The 26,580-nt window shown below is 37.4% G+C and overlaps 1 protein-coding gene and 1 long non-coding RNA gene across 2 annotated transcripts in view; one reads left to right on the forward strand and one right to left on the reverse strand.

The window, feature by feature from the left end:
- LOC120714413 (contactin-associated protein-like 4) overlaps positions 1-26,580 on the forward strand; it is a 78,449-nt gene that overhangs the window by 5,565 nt on the left and 46,304 nt on the right. Inside the window, exons 2-3 of the mRNA XM_040000611.1 lie at positions 12,024-12,134; positions 22,669-22,862. Of these exons, the coding sequence (XP_039856545.1) occupies positions 12,024-12,134; positions 22,669-22,862 (305 nt within the window). The remainder of the gene's footprint in view (positions 1-12,023; positions 12,135-22,668; positions 22,863-26,580) is intronic.
- On the reverse strand, positions 11,059-14,053 carry LOC120714414. Its single transcript, XR_005691409.1, has 4 exons — positions 13,934-14,053; positions 11,989-12,118; positions 11,834-11,912; positions 11,059-11,738 (listed from the first exon to the last, which is right to left on the reverse strand). It is a non-coding gene; the product is annotated as an uncharacterized LOC120714414 (long non-coding RNA).

The following is a 26,580-nucleotide window of genomic DNA, read 5'->3' on the forward strand; positions in this document are numbered from 1 at the left end:
AGAGTGTGTGTCTGTTTTTTAAACACATTTTGGAAAATAAAATCTATTCAGTACTCTCAAGATGATTAAATTTGGTTGAAAATTGCATGAGCTGGGTAAATTAGCACCTGCCACAAGCCAAATTCCAGTAAAATATTTAAGTGGTTAGAATATTCCATTCATAAAATGAAAATCAGAAGTAATTATTTTGTCACTGGATGCTACATTTTCACATTTTATGATGTTAATTTCCCACCCTAGTCCTCAGAAAGATGTAAGCTGATGGGTTCCCAGAATGGGCATCAAATAACACCCTAGGCAGATGACCAGTACATCATAGGTCCAACACATCAAGACAGTGATTAGCAATGTGGCATCACAGCCAAAAGGTCCCGGGTTTGAATCTATCGCCCGGCTGTCCCCCATCACTGTGAATGTTGATGTTCTCCCCGTCCCTGTGTGGGTTCTATCTAGATACCATGACTTCTTCCCACAGTACAAAGACACGCACATTACATTAACTGGTGATGCCAAATTGGCTGTAGGTGTGAATATGAGTGTGAAAGTTTAGCTCAAATTCAAAACTAGGGATTTTTGTCGAATGAGCTTTAAAGAGATTTACACTCGACAAAGTGGATAATTAATGAAATGCTGGATATGTGATTTTCCTTCAAGATTCGATTTGATTTCAGACTGTCCATTTCACATAGAATATCCAGATTAAATTTTTACTTTTCACTGTTTTGATATAAACATAAACCTGCAAATTTCATTAGTGAGGAAAGTGTCGTGCATTTCTTTACGCCTTTGATGTGATGGTGATGAATGATTCATGAGACACTGGTTTGTGACAGCAGAGATGAGAAAAGTGAGAGGAAGCTAAGGAGAACCCCTTGTCATATTTCTTCTTTAGTGTCATTTATGAAAATGTGTGTTCAGAGAAGGCGAGTCATGAATGTGAGTTGATGAAGTCAAGGCCACGTTACGGCGGCGGCACCCATCAGAGTAAACTTGGAGCTGTCAGTCAAGAATCAGGATTTATTAACCCAGAGACAAGTAGTTAAGTGATAAAACTGACAGTCCTGTGCGGTCCATCCATCTGAGTTTGTGACACATTGATATTTGCTCAAGGCCAATGCCCCTGAATCTCTGGCTCCCTAAACACACGCTCATTTATCACAGGGTCCTGTCATCACTGTAGATCATGTGTAGCTGGTCCAAGAATCTGTCAAACTCTGCTAAGATCATTGTGTTCGGTCACCGCATTGTTGTGGGTCCTAGTTTGTATAAGAAGAGAACTTCAATTTACTGGTTGAAGATTTAAACCTTGCTGTAAAGAATCACTTGAGCAAAGTGTGAGAATCCCAACATACTAGAAGAATAAAGTGATGTTAAACCTAACTCAGGGCCAGATGTATTCTTTTCAGATTTCTAAAACTCTCAAGGATCTCAAAAGTTTGATTAGCCAGATTTAAAATCCCATCATTAGCTATGAGCGGAGTGGCTCCATAGTGTCATGGTTAATACATTCAGCTTACAAGCAAATATTCTTGTGAGCACTCCCAGCGGGGGAGGGATGTGTGTCAGGAAGGCCATCTTGCATCAAATTTGCGTGAAATCAAATATGCAGACTCATCATGTGACATGTAGAACAAGAAAAGGAATTTCAGTGCATTCTTATTTAATTTGGACGTAAAATCAATCTTTGCACAAAAGGATATTAGACATGGTAATGAAGACAGCAGAAAACAGAAAAGTTCTCGTAAGAAGATTGGAAGATTGTTCGTGAGTAAAAATCCTTTCTCCAAGGACACTGGCTTTGTTTGTTGGACCTTGATAGTTTTGCGATATAGTTTTTTCACTGAAAACATCGTTGAAGGGTAAATATGTAGGCCTCCACATTATATTTAAAAAACAAACAAACAAAAAGAAGTCTCTCTTTTTGTTTTAACTTGCTCTTTGTTAAGCTTGTGGTTAGGATTAGAAAAAAAGAAATTGGGTTAACCCCAAATAATAACCCCATGTTACAAAGGTCTATTTCTATTTTGCTACACTGCCAAGTCACACCCTGACAACTTGACCCCAAAAACAAGATTTTCACAGTTTTTGTAAAAATACTACCCTTGTACCAACGCAGCTGTGACATTCTGCTCCAAGTCTGAGCTCATGCACTGTATCTCTCTCATTAGCTGATAGACATGTTGTACCTACATGCGTTTCTTCACAAAAATTAGAATGTGGAACTCTTCAGTTACATAAAAGCCTTTCTACAGTACTTCTGGGTCATAGTTTATTATTTATAATGTACTGTTATAATACTTCTACTTGTTAGTTTTAATTAGTATCTGCACGTACCGTACATTGTTTACCGGTCATTTATTACACCTGCCCTGACTGTCATGCATTAACTTTAGGTTGATTTAATGGATGTCGCTGACAGCTGAATGTCATCTCTAACATGCATATTTTACGAAGAACAGGGACAACGTAATGTATTCATAATTCAGAAATAATTTAGCTTGCCACATGTATGCTTTGTCATCCTCACATTCCTTTGGACTGCAAATCATCTTCTGCAACCTACCACACTCAGAGCTGCCACTGTAATTAGATTAGATGCTGCATCGTGGCAAATGTGAGAGCGGTTGAAATGCCAAGACATAATCTGATATTGAACACCTCGGGATAAAGCTGAGTCAAAGCTAAAACTTTGAGATGTAAGAGAAATGTATATCTGACAAGCAATTTAACGATTCAGTAAACGAGGCTGAAGAAATAGCAGAGAAAGATGAGTGTGCACCGTCAGAGTACTGAAACTTTCAGTTCCATTCATTTTATGTTACTTCACTATATAATCAGTTTGAGAATAGCATCCCAGCAGCTGGCAAAGATTCAAAGACAAAAATCTACACCAAACAGCTGAGAAAACTCCCACTGTAACTACTGTGACCCCAAATTATGAATAGGCTAAAACTTATGCATTTTACATAATAATAATTAGCTGGTGACATAAATATTTCTCACTGATTAAAATCTAGCATCATCTCATTTGAATTGTTTTCATCCTTCCCTCTCATGCATACTAATCCCTCTTCCAGAAGCAAGCAGAGAATTGTTTGTAATAATCATAAAATCTGTCAGAGGCGCAGACAGCCACGGTTATAAATGCGTCTCTCTGAGATGAGATAATGAGTAGCAAACATTGTTTCATTTAGGAAAAATCATATAAGAATATGATCAGTAACCTAATTCAGTTCAAGTTTAATGTGTAGAAAATAAGATTTCGCAGCAACACTTAAATAATTACAAATACATGCAAAATTAATTTTTTCTTCATAAATAGAAGAAAATATAACAGTTATTGTTGCATCAATGTTGCATCCTGTCATGTTGTTGGCTTTTTGGTGTATTCGTTGGCTTCTGGTTTCCATGTTTACTTCTCCTAGTTCTAGGGTCACTGCTTGCTACAGCCCATTTAATTTTAATGATATAGGTACACTAACCGGTCCCTTTGTCTGGTACCCCTGTTCAGCTGCTGGTGAACATCCAAACCGAGCATCAAGATGGTTGAAGAAATATGATTTAAGTGACTTTGAATGTGAAATTGTTGCTGATGCCAGACAGACTTGGTTTGAATATTTCAGAAATTGCTAATTGCTAATTGCTAATAAAAAATATCCAATGAGCAGCACTTCTCTGAGCCAAAATGCCATGATGATGCCAAAGATCAGAGCAGAACAGCCAGACTGACAAGCTGATAGGAGGCCAAAAGCAACTCAAATAACCGCTGTTACAAAGGTGTGCAGAAGATTATCTGTAAACGCACAACATGTCGAACCCTGAAGAGCTACAGCAGCCGCAGAAGACCACAGCGAGTGCCAAGTGCTAAGAAAAGGAAAACTAAGGCTATAATGTGCACAGGCTCACTAAATTTGTCAATATGATCCAAACTCTCAGAGTAATGCTTCCAGTACCTTGTTGAATCAATACCATGAAAGTTAAAGTAGTTCTGAAGGCAAAGTGGGGTCCAAACTGATACTAGCAGTGATTGGTGAGTGTATATTCCAAAGATTTTCCTTGCGCTTGTTCCTTTTGTTGTTGTACTTCCTTTGTCTATCCACATGTTTACATTGTGTTCACATGCTCAAAAAATTAAGTGAACCTTCAGACACTGAATCTTATTGAATGGAATTTTAAAGTTTTAAATCTCTACTAACATATATTGTGCACTTTGTTAAAAAAAAAACCAGGAAAAGGTCAGTGGAAACCAAAATAAGCATTAACCCTTTGAGGATTGGTTTAAAAAGGGGGATATACTTAATTTATCCCAAATTTAGGAAATTACTAATATTATCAAGTTTTGAAGTATGTCCTCCCAACAGGAAGTCTTATATCCTCTCCTGTGTCAACAGACCTTACTAAAAATGTGTTTGTGTGTAACGATGAATCCCTGCCAACTATAAAAGTGCTGATCATTAGTATATGGACTAATCTACTTGTGCATTACTAGTTCAGGAACCAATACAATGAGACACAAGAGGGAAAGGCAGATGAACGCTGTAAAATAAAATCTTTTGTTGATAGTTCTATAAACTCCTCGGGGTAGAGGCAGTAGCATGAAGCCATAATGAAGTATGGAGTTAAATATGGAGGTTAAGGCAGTTGGTGTAACTGTCATATAAGTTATGCACTCAATCTGTCTTTAACGCACAAATGTACAAAGATCAAATGGCTTCAGGTGTATAGAAACAGCTTAAGAGAAGTCCACGCTGTGCTATCTTTGCACTGTTGTAAATTTATCTGCTGGTAAAATCCAGTTTTTGGAATTTGCCTCTTGGTTATTTTCTCAAATGGGAAATACTAAAAACTTGCAAAACGATAATAATAAAAATGTCATGCTGTGACAAAAAAAGGCTTCCTGTTCACGCATATATCATTAACTAGTAGCTCCCAGTTATTCCAACAAATGATAGACTTAATGTGATGAGCTGAATATTCAGTATTTCAAGAATGCAAAACAGGAACCATCAACAAGCTCTGCCAGCAATGCACTAATGAATTGTTTTTGTTTTTTTTAGTATGTTCCTTTTGATTTCTATGCTGCATTACGTGAGTAGTTGGGAGTCCAATATTTCATCAGTAATTGAAGTCTGTGACGTTTTGCATTGTTTTGCCATATTCTGTAACCTTTCCAGCACTGAGGAACCAGGGGTTTCAGTTTTCTGTCACTGCAGATGGGATGAAAGTTAAACGTGTATGCAGAGTATTGCTCCTCTGGTGCTCAAAGGGTTACAGTCACCTGCACATCTCAAGTAAAGGTCTGTTTCTCACTTGAAAACATTTTCGTAATGTAGACAGCTCTCTTGATATGCTGCCAAAATCTTATTGAATCTAAATTTGGTCAGAAAATATGCTTCACCGAGCTGCTACTTTTTTCTTTGCCCTTGGCCTAAATTATATGCGAATGTGCCAAGGATTATACCTAGGACATGCATGAGCGAACACAAGGTTTTGCAGCAGCATGAAAGACTTCTACCTGTCTTGTTCCCTAAATATTCCTGCAATGAGCACAAAGATGCTTTGATATTGTTAGAATTCTGCACCATACACAGGGGTCAGGCCCTCCCACCAGGGGAGGAAGCCACAGTTTCTGCTCAGTGCAGGAGCCCAGTGGAGATTTAACGCGTAGCGCATTTCTAGAGAGGACATGAACTACATATTTCTTTTCCTTTTTCTTCTTTGATTTCTCTCTGGTCTCTGTTTTATTTTATTTGTAACCAGAATTTCCAGAACTTCATATTTGCATACTAAAGAAAAACATTGTCTCTGTGAACTTATTTTTATCTGTTACTCTTAAAGAATGAACTGCGAAAATTCCTCAGTGATTGTGGTTCATTTTTTTTTTTTTAGAATTGAAGACGTGTGTAGGATGAGTGGTGAAACATCTTCCCTAACTCAAAGAACTCCGGTTGGCTTTATTGTACACTTCAACATGTACAAGTTATTATGTGACACATCCCACAGCTGCCACAGATTTGTCAGCGGCACAACTATAATGCAATTATTGCAATCCAGCACATTCTAAAATTGCTCTACTGGACTGAAATCTGGTGACAGTGAAAACCATTTCTGTACAGTGAACTCACTCTCATGTTCAAGAAGACAGTTTAAGAGTTAGATTAAATGTTTTCCTGCTGGAAGCAGCCATCAGAAGATGGGTATATGGTCATAAAGGGATGGACATGGTTACACAACAGTACTCATTAAAACGATACCCAAGTGGTACTAAAGTATACCAAGAAAATATTCCCCCCACCGTTTTACCACTACGGTGATACATGGATCCATGTTGTTTACACTAAATTCTGTGTGTAGCCTCAGTTTCCCATCAGGAATGCAACCCAGTGTGGTCTTCTGCTGCTGTAGCCCATCTGCTTCAGTGTTTGATGTGTTCATTCAAACATGCTTTTTTTCATACCTTGGATATAACAATCGATTTCATTTGATTCTCTGTTGGATTTCTGTCAGTTTGAAGCAGTCTGGGCTTTCTCCTCTCACACAACAAGTCATTTTCATCTAGAGTAAGGCCTCAAGAACTCAAGAGATGGTTGTGTAGGAAAATCACAGCAGTTTCTGAAATACTCAGAGCACATCTGTCACCAATAACCATGCCATATTCAAAGTCACAAAAATCACCTTTCTTTCCTATTCAGATGCTCGGTTTGAACTTCAGTAGGTGGTCTTGAACATGTCTACATGCCTACATGCTTTGAGCCATATGACTGGCTAAACTGAAATTTGTGTCAGCGAGCAGTGACTGTATTTCTGAAGGTGTTACACGATCAACAGCAACAGCAATGTAACACAGTCTAACACAATATCCAGCCTCAAATATAACTCTACTTAACATCAGCATTAAGACATTATGTGTCATTGTTAGGTATTTGAAAATAAATCTACTCATGTTGCCTCTTTAAAAAAAAAAAAAAAGATGTAATACGCTTCCATTAACGTTTTGCAAGATGTGACTTGCACTGGATACTGTGTTTGACAGTGAACTGAGCTACTGACCGGCAGTTTTTGAGTGGATAAGCATCCGTTTCAAACAATACCAGCATGCCAGAGGTGTTTATAACAAGGCAGGACTGGAAACATTTTTTTTTAGCATTCAGTCGCAGCTCAGGAGCTATTCAATAGGCAGGCTCCTGTCTCAAGCCAGAGATACATGCTGGAATGAAGGCAGGCAAGTCAGAGCAGAAGAGAGATCTCCCCGATGAAATGCCCCATTCTGCTACCTATATACACTAGCAAAAACGTGACATTACGAAGCTTATTTTAAATTAAAACACAACTGAAGACGCACATACTTAATTGGGTCTGTGTATGCGCGCCATCATGAAAAAATGCGGTCCTGAGATCCCAACTGTAGTGGGAAGTACCACAGGGATAAATTTAAGTACTTCAACAGGTGTTTAGAAGTCTGTCTTTCTCTCTTTGGACAGATTTGTCAATACAAGTAGTCCCTAGGTGCTCACAAATAGAAATATAAACATCGTAATGGGCATTGCTGCCGGTGTGATGTCACTGCAAAATGGTCTCTGGTGCACATAATTCACAGTGATCCAGAGACTCCACTATTATCTGTATAATAATTTATCACCTAGTAATTTTTTCAACATCTGCCCCTAAGCAATGCAAGACAGCCTGGCATTGCAAAATCCGAAATAAATAATATGCCAAATGATTAAATGTTATCCCTAGAAATATTTTGCTTTTTCTTTGTATACTTTTGGTATCCTGTGATTAAAGAAAATGTAAAGGTGAGTGGACAGCTCTTTCTCTGGATGTCCGTATGTTACACCAAAACTTTAATAACTCCAATGGCAGTAAAAAAGCACAGGTGTTATTGTTTGTGGTCATGCTACGGAACTCTTACCCTGCTAATGGAAACAACTTCCTGGTGTGTAGTACTGAAACAAACTGTTGTATTTGCAATAAGTGCTTACAATTTTTGTTGGAGGATTTATTTAAAAACCTATTTTTTGCCTTTTTACAGCTTTATTTGAAAGGGTACAGTGAAGAGTGACAGGAAAGCAGAGGGAATGACATGCGGCAAAGGGCCACAGGTCGGACTCGAATCCGCCTCCTCATCCCAGTGAGCTTAACTGGCACCTTCTTGTTGGAGGATTGAGGAAGATTTGAGTTTGAGGCTCTAATATTTTTTGCTCGGCATTACTGGCTAGAAAATAAAGTCAGTTAGACCTTAAGCACCACTGTATTGAGAGTCCAGTATCATTAAGGAGCTCCATACCAATAAATCTGACAGCTCTTGTTCATTTAGGTGAAGCCACTCATAAATGCTTCTGCTATTTCACTGACAGAGAAAAGTTGACTCTATTTGGTGACACAACACGATGGCAGGATGCATGAGAGAATGTGTGTAAAGTTCATTCTTTTGGATATATATTTATTTCATACATGCCATGGGCGTGCAGAGCACTGGGAGGGGTTCTCTTTTTATAGCACTCTCAAAGTCACAGGAGTTATGATTATAAGAGCTGTCAGGGCTAATGATTCTCAATATCACTATTTAGGCTGAGGGCTGTCAAGCTAGCACTCCATTACTAGCCCTAACACCCAGTCCTCTGAGAGCCTACACTGTCTGCTTCTACATGGTGGTAAAAATATGCTAAGGCTGGAAACATAAATCTGGAAAGAAATAACCAAAAAAGCAACATGGAGCAAACAGAATGAGTACCAGAGAATTTAATTGTACTGTGTGGTCTCTGTTTTATGTCTTAACTCTTCCATGAGAAACTGAGCTCCAGTTGAGTAAGCAGTAAGTGTTCAGAGCCAGCTTAATTCATTATGCACAATTCTGTGATTGTCTATGCAGCTTCACAGCTAACAACACCAGCTACTGGACCTATAAAATGTTATGATTGAGTGAGTGCAGACCTAATAGTTAAAGTTAGTTAAACTTAAGTTTTCTTAAGAGAAGCCCTTAAAAGGTATTACAACCATTAGAATCCAATTTGGAAAAATTACAACATTTATCAATCCACAGGTTTAGCTTCATATACATGAGTGTGAAACAGCAGAAGAAGAAGTTCTATTGGGCTTAGTTAGGTTGTGACACTCAGGAGGCAGCTGACAGGTACAAAAAGGACAGTTGGAGTGAGGTCCTTGCAGTACGTGAAGCAAAAACTTGGATGTAGGAGGAGTTTGGGTAGGCCATCGAGCAAGACTTTCAGCCAACATCACGGCACTTCTGAGAAACCGTCAGGTAACTGCAGAAGGGCAAGCAACCTCCTTTTCAAAGTGTATACAGTGGGGACAGAGTGGTGCTGACCTTAACTGAGGTTATAGTCAGTTGTTGCAAAGAATACTTTAAAGAATGTGAGAGGAATTGAGGAGATCCTCAAAGTGGAAGCAGAGCAGGGGAGGATGGGGATGACTCGCTTATCAGGGTGGCCGAGGTCACTGAAGCAGTCAAAAAGTGACAAAGCTTTGCTTTGGGTTTCTTAAAGTTGACTGACACACCTCTGCAGCGTCAGATAGACGTTAGGGATAGTGCCTCTGTATTGACACCGGACAGTGGTCACCCTTTTCAAGAAGTGGAACCAGGAAATGTGGTCCAGTTCCAGAAGCATTGCACTCCTCAGCCTATAGCTTTATCCTGTGCTTTCTGTTGCTAAATGTGCATAGGTGAACTCAGTGAAGGTCTTTAATTTCAACCCACAAAAAGCTGCATTTCAAATATGTAATAAATGAATAACTGGACACTGAACAAAATAAATAAGAACAAGGTCTCGAAGTTCTCTTTAAATTTATTTTTAAATGGACACGAGAAATTTCAAATATATTTTAAATCATTAAAATGTTGACATTCAAGAATGCCTGAAATATCTTGTATTATAATGTTTCATAGGAGTTGTAACAATATATTCAAAGATACTGATTATTATTATTGCAGTTTTGAATTATATCTTTATCACATATGTTTGCTGGAAATACAACCAACGCCTAGTCATCCTGCATCATCACATTCTGCCTATTTGTGAAATACCTGTCTCACTATGTAGAATGTCACCTTTGCTTTTAGTCCTTGATGCACTTAATGCAGCAATATTTTTCCTGAGAAATTAAAACAGTTGTGTTTTAAGGCACAAGGTCTAGATTGGGAAGTTAGCAGGGTGTTGTGGTTAATGTCCTGTTTGGACGTTTGTGTTGCAAGTTTCTTTTTTTACTTAAAACTAACTAAAACTACATGGTCTGGTTTAACCTTAAATAAATGTTTGAAAAAAATCAGGAAAGCGTGACGTATGAGCAGCCATATGTGACTAGTTGGAAGTGAACTCTCCATCTCACTACTGTCGCTACACACTGCCGCTAAAGGACACCTTGTATTCAAAATTAGCTTTGACAGCAACACAGAAATGGGAACCGACTACGTAATAACTTCTCCGCTTAAAGAATCAAATGATCTCTTACTCATGAAAACTTTATTTCTTATCTTTGCATAATTTTAGACACACAAAACCACAAACAGTACACATTATACCTCTCTTTCATATTAATTTCCAACCTTGGCATTCTTGGAAATCTATATAGGTATTTTGTTTTGTGTAGGCAATGGCACAAACACCATGGTATGCCTAAACATATATACGGTTTTAATCTTCGGTGTTTCACCGAAAGAAGATCTGTTTACACCTTAATTTTCAAGTCCAGACTCTAAGTGTCTTTTTCATACACATTGAAAGGGGATGAAAAATGCAGCTGTCAGCTTCACCTCTCTCAGTTGATAATTGAAAAGATAGACTAGATGGCACTTTCATTCAGGAAGGGGTGGGGTGAAAAACTAAAAATATATTGCAAATCATCAATTGTCATAGGAACAGGAACACCTGACTGTAGACAATTGTGGAAGTCCTTTCAAGTATCAAGGAGACATTAGTAGATTTTTATAATTATGCATTCTCTTTAAGTTGCTCCCCTTTATCAGCTGCCAGACACAGGTGCTCTTGTTTGGAGATGAAGTGCACAGATGTAGATCTTTCAGAGTAGAATCTTAAAAAAAACCCAAAACATTTTATGCAAATAATCTTTAAACTGTGTAAACACACAAATGCCTATTACGCTTTATCAAAAAGTTCAATTGTATTTAGCTTCCGATCATTTTTATCCTTAATGTCAGTACTTTTATTTATAATCCAGAGTAATTTTGTACTTGATTTTTAATGCTTTACTTTTTACATTGCGAATATCTCTGTACCGTGTTGTTTAAGCACAATTAAAATGATGAAAGTGAAAGCAAAGTCAAACTTTCTGTGTAACTTCCCAGAACAGGCAGAAATCCAATATCAAAGCAGAAAGGCCAAGTCTGATTAAATCTTGACTAAACAAAGCTTAAGATGCTTCATTTATATAATCTCACCAAGAGATATCTCTCTCCAAGCTCTCTAAGATATTTGGCTCCCGGCCACAAAGATCATCTAGCAGAAGGAGGATTTAGCTGAAGTCCAATCCTCAAGTCACTTCAGCGGATTACTGAACATTTTAGTTTGTTAAATAACTGTTTATCAGACATGAATGCACAAAAATCTGCATATTTCTTTTCTTTATTGCTTATAACTGACAAAATGTTGCCTTGAACTTATGCTTGAAGTGTTTTTTTTAAATGAACGTAAAAATGTAATTATGTATATTCATGTAATCCTCAGAGTTGCTGGTAAAGCTGAAAGATGCTGCTGAGTCTGTAAATTGAAAGAAAGGCTAAATGTTGTATCGTACCACACTCAGCATCAATTTAATATAGTCAATAAGAATTAGACAGTATGAGTAGCCTCACCTGACATGACTGATCCACTCCACTGTTGGCCATTATGTTAAATGAATGCGTTTTGTCAGATGGCGAGAACACTACACAGCTTAAAGCCCAATAATCATGAACATTAATCTCTATTGTTGTTTAACATTTGCAACAATGACAAGGTGTATGCTCACCTATTGTTTTAAATTATGTGTTCTCTGATTCTCAGAGGTGTGTCACAGTCCGCTAGTATCCAACCTGCCACCATCATCGTTCAGGAGCTCATCACAATTATCCGGCAGCCATGGACCTGGCTTTGCCAAGCTGAACCGGAGAGACGGTGAGTAACAGTAATTACTGCATTTGTCTTGGCTGAAATGTTTTTGATCAATAAATCAAACTCCATTAGCTTTCCACATGGATTTCCCTAAGTGTTGTACTTGGGGCACAAGGTAGGCATTACTTTTCATATTAATACTTAATCAAACGAAAGTGTGAAACTGTGTGGTATGAGCGATTCTGCAGATTTTAGCAACTCCATCCACTGCTGTGTTTCAGCAACCCATGTACAACTGTCAATATGAAATTGGAGGGCGTAACTCTAAAAGGAGCTGTTGTTAAGAAGCTAGATAAACTAAAGTTTAGTTTTTCTATATAGCACAGATTCACAAACACTTATATTATGGTAAAAAGCCCCTTAACACCTACAATATTAGAGAGTTAATGCCAATGATTTAACAGTCCTTTTTGCACAAGGACAGCATGATGCTTGGGAGCAAGATAGCTCTGAAATAACCAAGGCTCAAGGAGCAGCAGTCATCTCCCTCCCACACACTGGAGGCTTAGGGGTAAAGAAAGGAAAGAAAAGCAATACCTCTGTACAGGACAGAGTAGACAAAAGGTAATAACATGCAGTTGTGGCAGAGATTGCATGCAGAGTTTAAAAAAAATTGAGAGTCATTGAGAGTCCCTCTGAAGTTTCAGTCTATTGCAGCCTGACCCAGCCCTAACTATAAACTCAATCAAGAAGTTTTAAGCCTAATTTCCTGAACTCAAACTAGGAATAGTTTTCACAGCAGAGTAGACCAATAGCTAAAAGTTCACCCTCCCATTTTATTTTTGGAAACTCCTGCAAGTAAGCCTGCAGTTTGAGAATGAAGTGTTCTATTATGATGTACTATGACTAAATATTATGGGCTGATCATTCAAGAGTTTGAATCCCTTCTACTCACAAATTAAATCTGGCATTGACATTTAGGAGAAATATGATCTCTCTCCCTCATCCCTGTTAGTGCTCTCAGTGTGGTTTTTAAACTCAACTGAATAACTTCACTGGGAGCTTTGAGAATAAGCTAATAACAAGAAATTATTATTATGTATAGGCTAGAAGTTAGAAATGCATGGACTAGAATATAACCAGTGTTGTAAGTGGTGGAAAAGGGACAAAAATTAAGAGGTTTCAAGGCAAAACTTAATAAACAACCTGAACCTAAATTAGTTGGATTATAGAAGTCAGTCACAAATCCAAAAAACAAATATAAACAGCAGAATCAAAAGTCACCCAGCACACATGAGGGACAACAACCAAGCAAGGGACACCAAAAAAAAAAAAAAAAAAAAAAAAAATCTAACAGAGGTCAGAGGAAATATATGGCTATTTATACACTAAGTTAATTAGGACAGAGTGGAAACACCAGGGGAACAAGACACAGCTGAACCAAGTCTGAAAATGAGACATGGGGGGTGTCCAAATTCACAGGCTGCATCCTCCTGAGGCCGCATTTGTAGGCCAATTACGTCACAGCGATGCGACGAAGGCTGTCCAAATTCGTAGACTCAAATGCAGCCGACAAATGCATCCTCATTTTCCCCGAATTTGAAGGATGGGTCGGTGTGTCCTTCGTGGCCTACCATATCCCAGAATTCATAGCGCGGCTCAACCAATTCCAGTTTTCAACAATGTTGGCCGCTACTGTCACGGGTTGCCGGGGCGAGCCGTGTGTGAATTATTTAGGACCCAAGATGCGGCAGCTCTGGTGCAAGTGAGTTTATTTAGCAAAAGTAGACACAAACAGAGATGGTGAGGGTGAGCTTAAAACTAAGAAAGCCTAAACTGGGAACAACTAAGGAAAAACAAACCTGAAATTTTGAGACAAGAAACCAAGATGCAGGGAGACAAAGAGAACATAGGGAAAAACCACACAGGATGACGGCGGGAGAGAGGCAGACAAACCAGCAACTAACAGAGGCAGACACAAGATTTAAATACACAGAAGGATAACGAGGGAATGAGACACAAAAGGAGGGCACAGCTGGGAGTAATCCGGCCTGACGAGACAGGGGAAAAGTAAAGTGAACACACTGAGATCAGACACGGATCTTCAAAGTAAAACAGGAAACACATACACGTAATCGTAATGACATAACCCACAACCTTAACACAGACTGGGGGACACAGAACATAGGAACATGAACCATGAAACAGAAGAGTACAAACACCCAAGGTAACCAAAACCACAGAATAATAATAAACTAAAACATAAACACGGAGTCACAGACTCCGGATCATGACAGGTACTAAGTTTTAAAATTACTTTTATTACTCTTTCTGGGTCACAAAATAAACTTTTAACATATTTTCAGGCGAGAATGTAGCTGTGTAAACTTCAAATATGCTCAGTTTATCAAGATATCACATGTTTGCAAAACGTCTTCGGACACGTCTGTTATCCACCAGCTCGATAGCTAGCCGGAAGCTCGAGGGTCACTGAAGCCGCCGAAAACGGCACAACTCCCGGCACATCATTTTCAGATCACCACAGTCTTTCGCTACTCAGGTTAAACGTAATTTATAAGTCACTTAGACAACCTAAAAATGTTATTGTTGGGCTTTTTTCAGTGTTTAATTTGTTCGTGAGTAAATCGGTTTGGTTGAGATTAAAGTTATTAGATTAGATTAGATTAAAAAAACTTTTTTAATCCCCCGGGTGGTTTTCACACAGCTGAATAAACATCAAACAGAAAACCGATTAAACAGAAGTGAGAGATGGTGTCCTGTTATATTTTAGATAGGAAGGAGCAGACAGCTGAGTTTATTAAACTCCACCGAGACAGCGGTGACGCAGATCTGAAGGCTAGACCGTCACAGTCGTTTACTTCCAGCCTACCTGACCTTCTGAGGACCCGGCCCACATAGACCGCGAAGGCTGGGTCCTCAGGAGGATGCAGCCCACGAATTTGGACGCGACTATGGGCAAGTAAAAGTAAGGAACAAAACACAAATGACTATCAAAATAAGACAGGAAGTAACATAACATATAAACATGTAACATAGAGACAACCAATTGATAAGATACAAACATATACAAGCTTGGAATAAACTAAAGCACAAAGGCTTAAATATAACTGAACACTAACAGAAAATAAAATACAAAAGTAGTGAGAACTAAAAACTACAAATCCTAAAGACTAAACACAGAATGATGATGGATTGGATGCAAAATAAAAGGAATTCAAAAACCCAAGAATACTAAAGAAAACCTACAAAACAAAGAAAAACAATAACATAAACTGAATATAAAACTATATGAGACAGAGTTACAGAGGTATAGGAAACTTCATATATTAGGAATTTAGTATATTCCTCCCCTCTTTTTGAAGAAGTATTATAAGTGACATTTTCAATGCTCATATTTCAGTCTGTGCTTTCACCAGTGCCTTCTAGTATAAAAGGAATCCTGGGCTTGCAAGACTTTTAAAATAGAAGGTGCGATCCTCCAAAATAGATTCATAGAGCGTTCCCCTATTGTGTCAAAGATATTATATATTTCTTAAAGCTAATAAAAATCAAATAATGCATTTGAAAGCTTCTGAAACCTTTTCATATTTCTGTGACTCACCACTGAATCCTATGATGAAAAATAGAGTGGATGCAATAATTTATTTATTTATCTGCTTATTCAAATCAATAACTTTTCCATCTTATTAAATACTGTTATTTGACCAGAATTGGGACACTGATGCAAAATGTAACCAGCTATGGGAATCCTTTCCACTCTGATCAAGTCATAACTTTTTAAAATGTATCCTCTTCACGCAGATGTATAGATTTTATTGTAGATAAACATTCTCATTTTCACTCTTTAATTCCACTGGTGGGTTGAGCGAATTTCCTGAACACGCCTCAGAGGTAGCTGTCTTTAAACCAGATGTATGCACTTCAGAACCCCAGGATCCTGCCATCTCATTGGCATTTACCAACATTTTGTTGTTTTAGATTAAAATTTTTCATGACATCTACTCATCATCTCAGGAAACAGGCTCAAAGGTAACAGGCAAGGTTGGTGATGTAGTTAAGCCAAAGAGTGTTACAATAGTTTAACTATTCTATCCCTCCCTCTGCTATACTCACAAGTATTCACATATAAAATTTAGAAGTTTAACATTAATAAATTATTGCTGCATCATTGTCATTTTTTCACTCTCCAGTGTTTTCCTTGAGCAGATGTAGAGGGAAGCTCTCCTTTGTTTCTGCTCTGATGGTGCAGCAGCGCGTCTGATGGTGCAGCAGCACGTCTGATGGTGCAGCACGCAACATTAAAGACACATTTCAGCTGGATTCACATCAACTGACACCTTGTGATTTGACTAATCGGCAAAGAGAATATTTTGCAAACACATTAGAAGATAGAGGTCAACAACTGAATGTGTGGCTACGTGGTCACTGGGAAAAAATTTTGGTGCATCAGTCACCATCATTTGGCTGCTTTACACTCAAACCAGAGACATAAATCAAAAAGGAAATTTGATGTCTTTGTCTTTGACACAACTCAGGATGTGAATGATTTTCACCACCTAAAAGACAGCAGGAAGCGCAGCCTGCAGGTTGCTGTTTCCTCGGTGTGTTTGATGGCAAAAGCTGTGAGCAAACACACCCACTGTGTTTCTCCACTTCTGTCAACCTGTTCCGTTTGTTTACGGATCCGAGTTTGATCTGCATAACAGAAGATGTGTTGCTTCTGAAGGAAGATTAAGTACATCTGAACAACATCAGTTAGTTTTTCTTTTTTTTCCCCGCACGGCTAAAAAAAAAATCACCAAGGAGATGAAGATAGAATAAAACTTGGAATAAAAACGAAACTGAAGCTAATCATGTGCGTCAGATTTTGTGCAAACAAGAAACTACCATTTCTAAATCAGAGCACTCATTTTGCCTGTACATGTGTACTGTGTCACTCTATGGTACTTAATTTGGCTCCACGTTTTGTTTTGGCATATTGTTACACTGGATATCCTTCGTGATGCAACCCGCAAGTTAGTGAACTTTCACTTGTTAGGGAAATATGTTACCCACCATAGGGCCTTACTCATATTGATTGGTATATACACATGCACAGCAAGATACAGCTGATTTGCATGCAAGGTGTACAATATGTTTTAAACATGAGACAGTATGGAGCCTCTGAGCTGAGAGGTTTAACTGTTTGCTAATACAGAATCTTGCAGGCTCTACTGTTTAGTATCAGTGAGGATTTAAGTTATTGCTAATAATAAGAAATGCTTCATTTACTTATCTCTTGCACTAACAGCTGGGATCATTAAGGTTACAAAGCCTTATTAGTTTTCTAAATCTAAAGCTGAATTACTATGGATTCCTTAACAGATTGCATTTCGTTTTGAAAGTATTAACACAAAAACTAGAAAGAATCCAAAATTTGTCCATGTTAACAGATTAATTAACCAGAGCTGCTTTTATTTTAAAGTCCCAACTGTTCTCCAAAGAAATCAGTGAATAAATCAGCAGCTTCTGTTCATTTACGTCTCCTCCAGCTGCTGCTAACACTCCTCATACTCTATAGTTATTCTCTAAGGAGCCACCTTATTCAGAGTTAATTTACCAGCACATTTAGCAGACTCGTATGGAACAACACAGATGTTTAAGTGAAATGGATTGCTAATTTTGCTTCGAATCACTGCGCATCAGTCTTGTTGCACTGTTAACCCCAGCATTAGCCTGTGAGCAACCATGATTAGGTATGCAAATGTTGCCTAAACCTCTAACTGGCCTTCTTCATATCCTAAAACAGTTATTGTTTCCTTATTTTACTGTATTTTGTTTATTATTTTTTTGCAAATTTAATTTAAATATTTGGGAACAAATTATTGGAAAAATAAAATGGAGCTACCATGTGTTTGTTATTTCTATGATTTCTAAAAAAAATAAATAAATAAAAATGAGCTGAAGGAAACAAACTGTTTAAATCATTAACTGATTTCCCACCAAAATCAAATCAGAAAAACTGCTTTAACATTTAGAAACGTGCACAACCTATTCAGCCATGTAATTCTGTGTGAACTGCAGGCTAATCAGGAGTACTTAAATTAGATGAGAGTAAATGCAGGGGTGCACTGAAAACAGATCTCATCCAAGAAGAAGAAAAGTTTATCCTACTGTAGCTTGCCATGTCATCATATACTGTGAAATCTCAGAAGTAATGAAATAATGATTACTGTTGTTTTTACTGCAATAGTAACAATAGTCATAAGAATGCTAATCTTGTCATATCACCTACCTTCATGATATCATTTTTTTTCTCCAGTGTCCAGCATGGACACCAGCAAACGCTGCAACCAGTGAAACTGTCACAAATATTAAACCAAACCTTCACAGTCCTGGGTTCTTGTTTACTTTTTATTAAGTTTTGGTTCTTGTTTAGATTTTACTGTTTGCTTTTATATTTGTCTAAATTCTTATTGTTTCATTCTCCCCCTTATCAGTTCCCAAGTAGCATATCCTCTATTCCTGCCTTTGTTCCTCCCATTAGAGATGGGATCAGAGGAGGCGAGGAAAAGATGCAAAGGGAGAGGAGTCAAAGCAAACAAAATGTAACAAAATGAGACCTGTTTGACTTGGATCAAATATTTTAAAGTGTCAATTAATTATGATGTTTGATGCAATCGGATCATAAATAGTTTTGTTCATCGCCCAACTACATCTCTACTTTATGACATATAATAGTATTAATGATATTTTTTACATTTATGACTACTTTTAATTCATTTCACAACATGTGATAAGATATTATACCTTCTTTTGAATATACACGGAAACAGGGCTGTCAAAGTCCAGTCATATGATATGAATCATATGAATAAAACCAGTGAGTTGCTAAAAGAGCACTCGTGGTTTGTTTACAGTAGCGCTCCAGTCTTTGGGTTTGTCTGTCCTGACTTAATTTTTTCCACCTGCCCCATGTACGTCCCCATGTATGTCCTCCATGTGTGCATGCATTCTCTTTGTCAGATCATGTTGGACTTTTGTAGAGCCAAAAACTCAACAATTCACTTTTCTTTTTAAAACCTGCTTATGTGTCCTGTGTTTGGGTCCTCTCTCTCTCACCCAATACGTTAATTCTGATCTGTTCAACCTGAAAGCTTCAATTGCTACACACAGAAATTGCTGCAACATTCAAGTACAGACAAGATAACTTGCCATTTTTTGGATAGGTTTGGTGAGCTGCGGTATACAAGATTTGGACAGATGAGCACATCTTGGAAAAAAAAAAATCAATCAAGCAGCTGATCAGACAGCCCAATGTTTTTCTTTTTTTCCCATTTCTATTAACTTATGATCGATCAAATGTCCACAAAGAACAGTACTTTTTAATCTTTAATTAGATCTGTCCAGTTTTTCTCAGCCTGACATAATTTATGCAGTGAGACTGACATGCTTGATGTCTTTTGTCCATTCCTTGCTTTTCCCCATTTCAATCTTTTCCCTTTTTTCCTCACATAGCAGAAATAATGGGAAAACAGACTGTTGTTAGCTACATGCGGCTAATTGTGAAGCTGTCACTATTGAGGCGATCTGGCCATGACATTGAACACATCTGAACTACCAGATGAGGGTATTCAATCATCTGTCTCTTTGGACAAACATGCAGGGTCCAACTTTGAGGTCAGTTTCAAAATCCTAATGTGTAATCTCACTGTAATTAAGTAGAAAAGCTGGAAATCAAAATGATAATATCTCTTTTGGAGGGAAATTGATTCCTCGAAGAACTATCAGATTCTGGTTCCAAAAAGGTTGGCTGTGTGAAAGTAATATCACTGGCTATGCAAAAACATTTAACTTTTTCTACATTAAATTGGATTTGGGAGGCCTTTAATGTTCTCTGAGAAAATTCTGGAACTTCCTACTCCTTGAGAAAATACAAAGGATTAAGTGAGCAGAGCAGGAGTGATTTTTCTTTAATTTTTGCTTAAGTCTCAAACTCAAACTTTTAATTCTACTGATACCAAGTGACTCAGCGGGCTTTAATCACAGACTCAAAAGTTTTTCACAAAAAAGCAGGCATTGCATTCATATATTTCTATTATCATTGTCTTTCATTATAAAAAGAATTGTGCTGGGAAGATAATGATACTGATGATATTTGGTGATATCTGTATGCATTCTCCTAAATCCACATTTAAACCTTTCAATTCTGTGTATCACTGTACCTTACAACTCATCACAGGTGATTCTTCGTCAGCCATGAAAAATGTGATAACCATGTATGTACGGTGTTTATTTAGGAGGCTCTATACTGCAAAGACTGCCTGCTTACCTCCGCTTTCTGACTCAAATTAAACACGGCACTTACAATATCAGATCCCAGGACACTTTAACATTAGCTGTACCTCTTATTCAAACTGAGCTTGGAAAAACTGGATTTAAATACTTTGCTGCCTATAAATGGAATGAGCTACAAAAAACCCAAAACAAAACACAACAAAAAAACAAAGAACTATGGCGTAACATTCTCTAATCTCTCTAACAACAACAACAAAAACAACAACAACAATGACAATAATGAACAATAGATTTGTCAGCCAAAAACACACATATAATTGAGCACAAGCTGCTTTAACATCAGAATGAATTATAGCTGTTTTTGGTATAATCACACTTTCTCTATAAGGACCATTTCCTTTAACCTTCACAAAGTTGTTCAGTGTGTTGAATAATATTTTTTATGCTTTGATTATAATTTCAGCTTGGCCTGGGATATAAAAAGTGACTGATGCTGCACAATTGACTGAGAGTTACAGAACCCCTGAAGTCCAAAAAGACATTTAAAAAAATATTATGTGTCCAAATTGTTATCTTGATAAGATAGTTGTCTTAAGAGAACAAATCATCTTATTCAAACCGGGGTTGCTGATTCATCAAATAGGAAGTTGCTAAATATTGTTTTTTTCTTACTAACAAAATATGTTTGAACACTTGTGTACTGTTTATATCCATAGTTACATTAGATATTGTTTGTTTGTTTTTTACCTTGATGACAGATTTGACTTTTTTATATTATTTTATTTATATATTATTTAATTGCTTTACCCATTATCCTTAGTGTACAAGGACAGTTGTAGGCTACAGAAGACATTAGTGCAAAATATATAAATAGACATAAATAGACATAACAGATCCTCTCATAGGTTGTCCTCTGTGTCCACATATGGTCTAAAGATCAGTCATTACTGGGCAGAATAAAACAGCTGTCTATAAAGGACATGATCCTCCCATAGTTTTACTGCTGTTCTGACATTGTTTCTACTAAGCTTTCAGTGGAAACAACTTGTATTCACAGTGACAGTCGCATCTATTAGTGCGGCAGATATATATAGCAAGGTGTCTGCGAACATGGGAAACAACTCTAGTGTTGGTTGTCTCTTGTGTCTAATTGTGTTACGTTTTAAATATCTGTTTGTGTTCATCTAGCGTTCTGTTAAGGACTCTAAATTATCTTTATTCTGAATAGTGCAATACAAATAAGTTTGACTTGACTTGCCTATGATTATACTTACACTATATGGTCAAAAGTACTGGGCCAGGACTCTTAGTCCTTAAATTATCCTGTAGTCAAAACCTGCAGGATATTTTTGAGATAAAGTGTTAATGACTAATTTGCAAACAAATTAAAAGAGGGAGAAGCAGGATTAACAAAAGCATCTGTTTATAGTTTGTATACAAAAACCTTTTTTTTTTGGTAACATCTATTGTTATTATCTAATTTCAGTTGAACGTGACCCAGTACTGCAAACATAAAAATCACCTTTTGGTATTTTAATTATTCGCCTGTCAAGCTGTTTGTTTTTGTTTTTGCTTGTTTGTCAGTGAAATTATGCAAACATATCTTTTGTTTTTCCAAAGGAAACATAATGAGGTAGAGGCCAAATAGAAAAATGCTGGTGCAGTGCCTTATAGCTTTCTTTAACATTTCTGACAGGGAGAAATCATCCTGGGAGGAAGAATTCTTTGATTTTATCTTGTCTTCACCGTATTATGAGCCTCTGCCATGTACGGAGGTAATATGGAGCCCATGAGCTCAGTGCGTAATTATTGTGTACTTGAATTGAAATGTCTTAGTTGCAGCTTTCATTATGCACAGAAAATATTTTAAGCCAGAGATTAAACTCTTTACTCCAAATTAAACATTAAAGAAAGAAGCTGATAAAGCATTTGCATTTAAGGTGCTTGTACTACAAAAAAACGTTTGTTTGATGAAATCAGTTTATGAAGAACTTGCTCAAATTTGCCTGAATGCTTTTTTGTTCTTCCTAATTATGAAATTGTATTTAAAGCATTCAGCAGATGTTTTTGTATAGCTTAGTGCTTCTTGATACTATTTAATTGATTTTATTCCCCTTTGGTGTTCTTTTAGTCTTAACTTTCTTGAGAAAAGTTTAAAGGTATTGTACTGTCAAGGTTTAACCATTTTATTTTGAAGCTCCAAAAAATATATAATGAGATAGAAAAGTCAACTCTCAATTCCTCTGGTTATTAAGGGTGTTTTTCTTTCCCTCCCCTCTCTCTTTTTCCCTCTGCCCAGGAGCTGGAGGTTGGTCTCCTCTGAGTTCAGACAGATATCAGTGGTTGGAAGTCGACCTGGGTGGGCGGACACGAATCACTGCTGTTGCAACACAAGGCCGCTATGGCAGTTCTGACTGGCAGACAGCCTACCTGCTGATGTTCAGCGACGCAGGGCACAACTGGAAACAGTATCGACAGGAAGGCAGTATAGGGGTGAGTTTGTTGTAATAGCTCAGAGTCATCAGAGTTGGAGGAAAGTGAGCCTGAAGCGTGACTAAAGAAAACAACATTTTCTGAAAAAATCAAGGAAAGGTGGAAATGTATTAAGGTTTCCATCATCTACAATTATGTGAACATTTTGAGCTGTGGAAATAGAGAACAAATCTAAGTCTTCAGGTGTTTGCTATTAATTTACTGCAGAGGGAGAGCAACAAGAGAGATTTAAAATGTGGAAGTCAAACCTCTAGTGTTAAAAAAAGAAAGAAAAAAAAATCAGGATGGTGTTTCATTTATTTAGTGTATTGGTTAAGTCAGGTTTTTTCTAATGCTAATCAGGAGAAGTTGTTTCATCCATCCACTGGTTATATGAAGTGGGAACAGCAGGCTAAGCAGGTTATTCCAGACGTCCTGCTTTCTAGGAATGCTTTCCAGTTCCTCCTGAGGGATCCCAAGGTATTCCTCAGCCAGATATATAATCTCTAGAGCAGGTTCTGGGTCTACCTCAGGGTCTGATGGAGCCCTAGGTAAATATCCACAGAAAGACCCTCAAACTACTATAGTGTTCATGACCATTATGTTATTATTTACTGGTTATGAAGTGTTAATACTGTAACTATGAGCTTTATGATCTTTCGCCCTGCTAGCTATACTAACAAGTTGACTGCTAGTGTCACAACTCTAACTCCACATGTTCAACTCAGTAGTGAATCCGAATGCAGGACGCAGGGCGCAGGATCTATTGATTAATATTTGATTATTATTGGCTCCACTCCACTCACCACTGTCTTACTCTAACTCCTCTTTGTTGTCATTACATTTGCTTAAACAGAATCATGTACACAACTTCGACGGCAGTGAGTGTAGTCAGATGGAGCCCCTTGAGGGAGGTCAAGTCTCTTGTACACGGCCACTGTTGTAGTTTAAAGTTTGTCAGCCCTTGGGGGTCTCTCCACTGACCTGGGGCCCTAACAGTTTCTAGTTTTAACTAGCGCCAAATGGCGCCTCTGGGCACATATGAGACACCCTAATTAAATGCCTGAACCATCTCAGCTGGCTTCTTTTGACCTCTGACTTAACTGCACTGGAGATGTTGCCCTGAAGCGGGAAAAAAATAGCATCAACTTGCTGCCCTGTGGGTTAACCACACGCCAAGACAGGCACTAAGGTCAGGTGCAATGTGACCCAAGTGGGGTGCAGTGGCAGGGGCCTGGGGAGACTGACCCGCTGAATTGCAGACTGATTTTGGGGGATTTCGATGTGAAGGGAGTTACTGTTGAAAAGTATAAAACATAAATTATTCATTTTATTGTAAAATATATGCTTTTTAATTTTGTATTATATAAATATGTGTATTTAGTATGGTGCCAAGCTTGCATTGCCTCTTCTGACCTGACCAAATTTAGGGGAACCAATTCTGAAAAATCCCCTGCAGTGTTAATTTAGGTGACGCTGCTTCATTGGTGGCAAAGATCCAATGTTGTTTAATCTGCTAATATAACATCAGTCTTCAACAGGTAATTGGTAGAGTTAAAGGTTGGGTGGCATTTAAAAGTTTTGCATATATATATATCAATTTTGCCCTTGAGAATGTTCCATGTTATTTTGTAGAATTGATAAACCAATTTTTCCAGTTGTGGCAAGGACAGAAAAAATTACAAAGATTTTTATATTTTCAGTTTTTCTTTTAAAGGTTTAAAAAAAAATACTGAAATTAAAAAAGGAGTCTAGAACCACGTGGAAAGAAACAGTGCAATGTCATGGCAGTGAAACTGAAGGAGCTAAATGAAATTCTGCTATTGTTACTTTCTTTCTTAAACCTCTGTGTTTTTTCTCCTCTATGTTCTGATGTCTTCTTTGGTGGAAGCAAGACTGAAAAAATTATGTTATTATAACAGCATTAATAATTTAGAAACTGTTAAAAATATATGACCGAGAGTGTGTTCTTAGGTGATCTTGGGCTTACATCCAAATGCATTGTCTTGACTAAAATGCTGGATCTAAAACAGAAATCTGTAGAAAGTAAGCAGCAAAAATATAAAATATCAGAAATCAGTAAAGCAGATAGCTTTTCAGTCAACTAAATAAAAAGATCACCTTTCCAGGAGTCTGCATTTCATTACTAGTGATAATTTTGCTTGGCCAGAAACTGAATATTAACAACTACCTTCCAGTTTATTCAAATGTATAAAATCCAAAGTAATTAGCATCGCATTTTCTGATCACTTTCTAAGATCTAACAACTTTTTGCTTAAACCACACCTAGTGGGTAATGAATCCCAGTCATGCTGATGCTGTGGCGAATAGCTTTATTTTAAAGATTAGGAGAGTTAAGACTTTCACAGCAAGAGTAAAACTAATGTCAGCTTAATACTCCTTCTGAGGGAGAACAAAAAAGACTTCTCACAGCTTAAGAGCTTGTTGATTTCACACACAGCATAAGTCGGTATAAATCTGTGGCATGTCTCAGAAGTCCTTCCAAAGCTCTGCATATTAGTCAGCCTAGTTTATCACGGCTTTCAGGGTACAGAGTCGACTGCTGAGCAGCTTCATCAGTCACAATTCCTCCAGGACCTCTTTTTCCTTTAAGCTTAGAGGACAGAGTTTGTGAGGCTGAGTGAAGCGCTCATTCTCCAATTTTCGCTCTCATCGTCTCCTCTTTCATGCTTCACATCAGCTGTTATGGTATAAAAGAGCAGGTTGTGTTGGGGATATATATACTGTTCTAATTAAGAAATACAAATTCTTTAAGTGTCAGTAGAGGTAAATTTACTAGATTTGCATAACATATTTTCATTTCCTTCTGATGCTGATTGTCTCTTAAATATTTTTCTGTTAATGTTAGTGGAGCAGATTTGTCCTGGTCTATGTTATGGCTCCTGGATGTTCATTGACTTTGTAGGTTTAGTAGTGGTTAAAGTGTTCTGAAGCAGCATTCTGGCACCTTCAGTTCACAAGCAATTAAACCTTATACACAGAATAATACATATTATGAGTTAATTAGTTAGTTTTTTGTGTGCTGCAGATTGACAGCATGGAGATTTCTTGCCCAGTAATAAGAAAATAATTACATCCCACAGCCCACTTACACCTTCAACACATCCCTTCTGTTTTCTCTTCCCTTGAATTTGTTCATAGTCAAAATGTAAATAAAGTCTTGGCCACAATTTAAACGAAAAAACGTTTCTTTTTTAAGAGGCCGGTCATTTCAAATGCAATTATTCAAGCAGCTCACATATCATCATATGTAAACATGGATGCATTTAGCATTTCTGTGCAGTTTGTCACAAAATGTGTCCTCTATCAAATTCACATTTGTCCTACATATTTGACACTTTGAGTGTCATCAGTGACATTTAAAAAAATGGAAACTTAAACTATGCATATATTGTCTTGTTCATTTTAAACTACTGTTTGTAAAGCAAGTGATATCTAAACGTGTGTTGCTGAATTATGTTTGGTGCACAGAGGCTGTGGCATTCATGGTCAAATGTTAGGATGTAGATCAAGGGTATTAGATATGAGTCTATATTTAAGGTGATGATGCCTCAAAAAGCAGTGAATATGAGCTGATCACAACCAGCTGAAAAACCTACTGCAGCTCACAAAACAAGTTATTATGAAAGAAGTATTTGCTCCCTTTGGATCATCATACATATGTTAATGTAAGATAAAGATAACCTGAGTAATAATTTACTATTATTATTATCTAACC

This window comes from Simochromis diagramma, unplaced genomic scaffold, assembly GCF_900408965.1.
Source record: "Simochromis diagramma unplaced genomic scaffold, fSimDia1.1 OVJJ01000596.1, whole genome shotgun sequence".
NCBI classification, from domain to species: Eukaryota; Metazoa; Chordata; class Actinopteri; order Cichliformes; family Cichlidae; genus Simochromis; species Simochromis diagramma.